The following is a 3478-nucleotide window of genomic DNA, read 5'->3' as shown; positions in this document are numbered from 1 at the left end:
TTGTCTCTAGAAGTGCACTGGTCAATTCAGTATCTTCGGAAGATACCTAGAAGAACTATAGAGTCTCCAACTCTCAATGTCTCATACCCAGACATCATAGATTCTCCTAACAGTCATTCTGAGATCAATAGTCCTTTGATCCTTAGATTGTGAATATATTGTTTTAAGCAAACCATGAAGAGTTTGTTCATGCAAATCTACATTTGTCTCTTCATGTGTTGTTAGGTTTCTTTATGGACTAAAGACTAAGGTTTTTATCATAAAGCATTACACAATGGATAATGAATGAACGTTTCAACTTTTTATTAATAAATAAGCAATTACAAGCAAGAGTCTTCGTGAGACTTTATTACATCAAATATACAAAAGTAAAGACTACAACTCTTCTTGTGGGCACCATTGACAACAGTTATCACCTTACTGGTTCAGCTCCAGACATTCTACTATGGGCTCGTTACTTCCACGAAGATCTTACTCAACACCGCCACGGGAGGGACGGTGTTAACTAAGACGCCATCGGAATTCCATGATCTCCTTGAGGAATTGGCACATTTGAACGATCAATGCTCGGTGAAGAAGAGGCTAATGAAAGTCGGTTCCGCGACCGCGAATGCTACCACGTCCGGAGGTGAATCAGAGGAATTGAAGGAAATGCTTGCACAAATGGCGTACCTCAAGAAGCAGTTGCACGAGATGAAAGCAACCGCTCACGTCGCACAAGCCACACCAGAGGCGTTTTTTTGGTGTAGCGGGCTGCATTTCACCGACGATTGCCCCGCGGCAAATGATGTTCATCCCGAAAGTGCCAACTTTGTGGGGAATCACAACAATCGGCCTCCATACCAAAATGCGAATAACTACAACAACGGAGGCCGGAACAACAACTACAACCAAGGGTGGAGAGCAGAACCGCAACAAGGATTCCTAGAGAATCGACCTCCGCTAGCGTTCCAGAATAACCAACAAGGGCAGCAACAAAATCAAAGGGGGTTTCCAACCTCAACAAGAGCAAATTCAGCCGACCCTTAGTAGAAAAATGGAGGAGGTGCTCACATCCTTCATGAATCGGACTCAGACGATAGTGTAGAGCGGTGAAGTAGTAATCCAGAGCCTCAAAATGCAAATCGGAGAACTCACCACGGCATTGAACGCGAGACCTCAAGGAACATTTCTCGGCAACACCAACAATAACCCGAAAGACCAGTGCAATTCAATCACTCTTCGAAGCGGGTTATGGTGGATAACACTGACAAGAAGAAGGCGAAAAGTGAAGGCGACGCGACGACATCGACAATACCTCTGCCTCCGGCCGAGCCTACTCCACCTCCCCTTGTGCCCGCGAATGTCCCCGTGCCATTTCCTCAATGACTCAAGAAGGCAAAGCTCGACAAGTAATTCGAGAAGTTTGTGGATATGCTCAAGGAACTCCGAATAAACATCCCATTTGTCAACGTCATTGAACAGATGCCGAGCTACGCTAAGTTCTTGAAGGACATCCTTTCCAATAGGCAAAGTAACGATGATTGTAGCACGATCATTCTCTCTGGAGAGTGTAGTGTAGTAATACAGAGAAAGCTCCCGCTGAAGCTGAAAGATTCCGGGAGTTTCACCATGCCATGCGCCATCGGCGACCTATACTTCGATAGGGCACTTTGTGATTTGGGAGCAAGAATCAACCTCATGCCCCTCTTCCATCTTCAAAAATCTCGGTATCGGAGAGGTAAATCCCACACCGTGATGCTCATGATGGCGGATAGGTCCATAAAGATGTCCTAGTCAAGGTGGACAAGTTCATCTTCTCCGCCAATTTCGTAGTCCTTGACATGGAGGAAGACGCTATCATTCCCATGAAATACCCGAAGGCTAGCGACAACATTTTCTGGGTACACGTGTCTGACGCGGCCATCGACAATTATTCATGCCGCTCCAAAGAGCCCCTTGAGGTATGCCGGCAATTGGTGCGTTAATCATGTGTAAAACTCTTATTCTGTGAGCAAAAAACAAACAAGTCCTCGAGTATTTTGATTGTTTTTAGAGTGTTTACAATGATTTACAGGTTAAACGGGTCAAACGAGAGCTCGGAGGTGATTCTATGGAAAAAGACATCATTTGGAGTCGAAACGGGTCGAAATGAGAGCGAATCGAAGAAGAACAAGGCCACAACAATTCTGCGTGGCGCGCACTCCTTTCTGCACGCCGCTCGGATCTAAAGTTTTACATGAAGACTCCCAGAGCCATACACGCGGAGTGCGTGGACAAAGAAACCATTTCGCGCACCGCGAAGAAATTTTGCGCGCCGCGCGGAATGACAGATTAGCAATTCGAATTTCCTTATTTTGAGCAAATCTGGGCCGTTGGATTTGTTTTAGAGGTTTAGATGACTCCGAAAATAGCCCTAGAGGTGATAAAAACACTTTTGTAACCTAAATCATGGGATCATTATTCTTGTTTTTAGGTTTTGTTGATGTTTTTTAGAGCTTTTGAGAGATAGCTTTAGAGAGATAGATATTAGAGCGCGGCTACTCTCGACAATCACAATTTTTTCCTGACCTTTAATATCTTAACCTCCAGTTTTTAATTTTAATGGAGATGTTTATTGTTTCATTCATGTTTTTCTTCTTCTTTTCTTTTCGTTCACTGCTTAACCATGCACTAAATTTTCATAGGGCCGTGGTGGAGCGTGTTCATGATCGGTGATGGATTCCTTATAATATATTGATTAATTGATTTTGTTCATTGATTGAATTGATTTAAATTCGTGCTTAATGTTTGTTTAAGATTCGCGACCTCATACTCGTTCTTGAATTCAACTTGATGCTTGAGAACGATTAGGTTGTTAGTGTGCTTAATTCGAATTACGGTAATACATTCCTAGGCTAGATATAGCTAGGCTGTTATCGACTCGTGTGAGTACTCTTGTGTTATAATGCTTGCCGTGTTTCTTAGGGATTGAGATCGAGAGATCAAACTTGGGTACAGATTTAGGTCGTTAGATGGTCAAGAGAGATTTAATGATATAATTAATGTGAGTACGAGTAGTAAAGTTGAGGAAGAATAATTGTGCTTAAGTCCATGAATCCTAACCGTGTTTGAACTCGTGAAGCCTTGGTCCTACTTCTATATATCCGCTTGACTACCATTTCTTTGCTCGTTCTTTATTTATTTTAAATTCTCGTAAACGATTGAAAATCATCAATGCAACTCTCTTGGGTTCTCTTTGAAATTTTTGTTATCGAATCTTTATTTTACTATTCCTCGTGGGATCGAGTCGTTATTACGATTTATTCCTAGTGCAACCACGTACGCTTGCATGCACGAATTTTTGCAACAATCGCAGCGTGAGGCAGTATGCGATAAGGCAAACCGCGTACGGACCATACTAGACGAGGACCGCAAGGCTCGCTAAGACGCCACCCAGTAGGTGGATTCCTTCCTGGGTGAGGTGAATGAGCTTAAGAAGAGCTTGGCTTCCGGCGAT

At 43.2% G+C, this 3478-nt stretch overlaps 1 protein-coding gene across 1 annotated transcript; it reads left to right on the top strand.

Annotated features, from left to right (window-relative positions):
• The first annotated feature begins 1233 nt into the window (after window positions 1-1233).
• Window positions 1234-1776, top strand: LOC149402760 (uncharacterized). Its single transcript, XM_089608517.1, has 2 exons — window positions 1234-1344; window positions 1465-1776. The coding sequence occupies exons 1-2, from the start codon at window positions 1234-1236 to the stop codon at window positions 1774-1776; spliced, it is 423 nt and encodes a 140-aa protein (XP_089464643.1).
• The last annotated feature ends 1702 nt before the right edge of the window (window positions 1777-3478 follow it).

Source organism: Urtica dioica, chromosome 3 (assembly GCF_054948205.1).
Source record: "Urtica dioica subsp. dioica isolate 48M chromosome 3, U.dioica_male_clone48M_v1_H2, whole genome shotgun sequence".
In the NCBI taxonomy this organism is placed as follows: Eukaryota; Viridiplantae; Streptophyta; class Magnoliopsida; order Rosales; family Urticaceae; genus Urtica; species Urtica dioica.
Note: the sequence above shows the minus strand (reverse complement) of the source record. Positions and strands in the feature narration are given on the sequence as shown.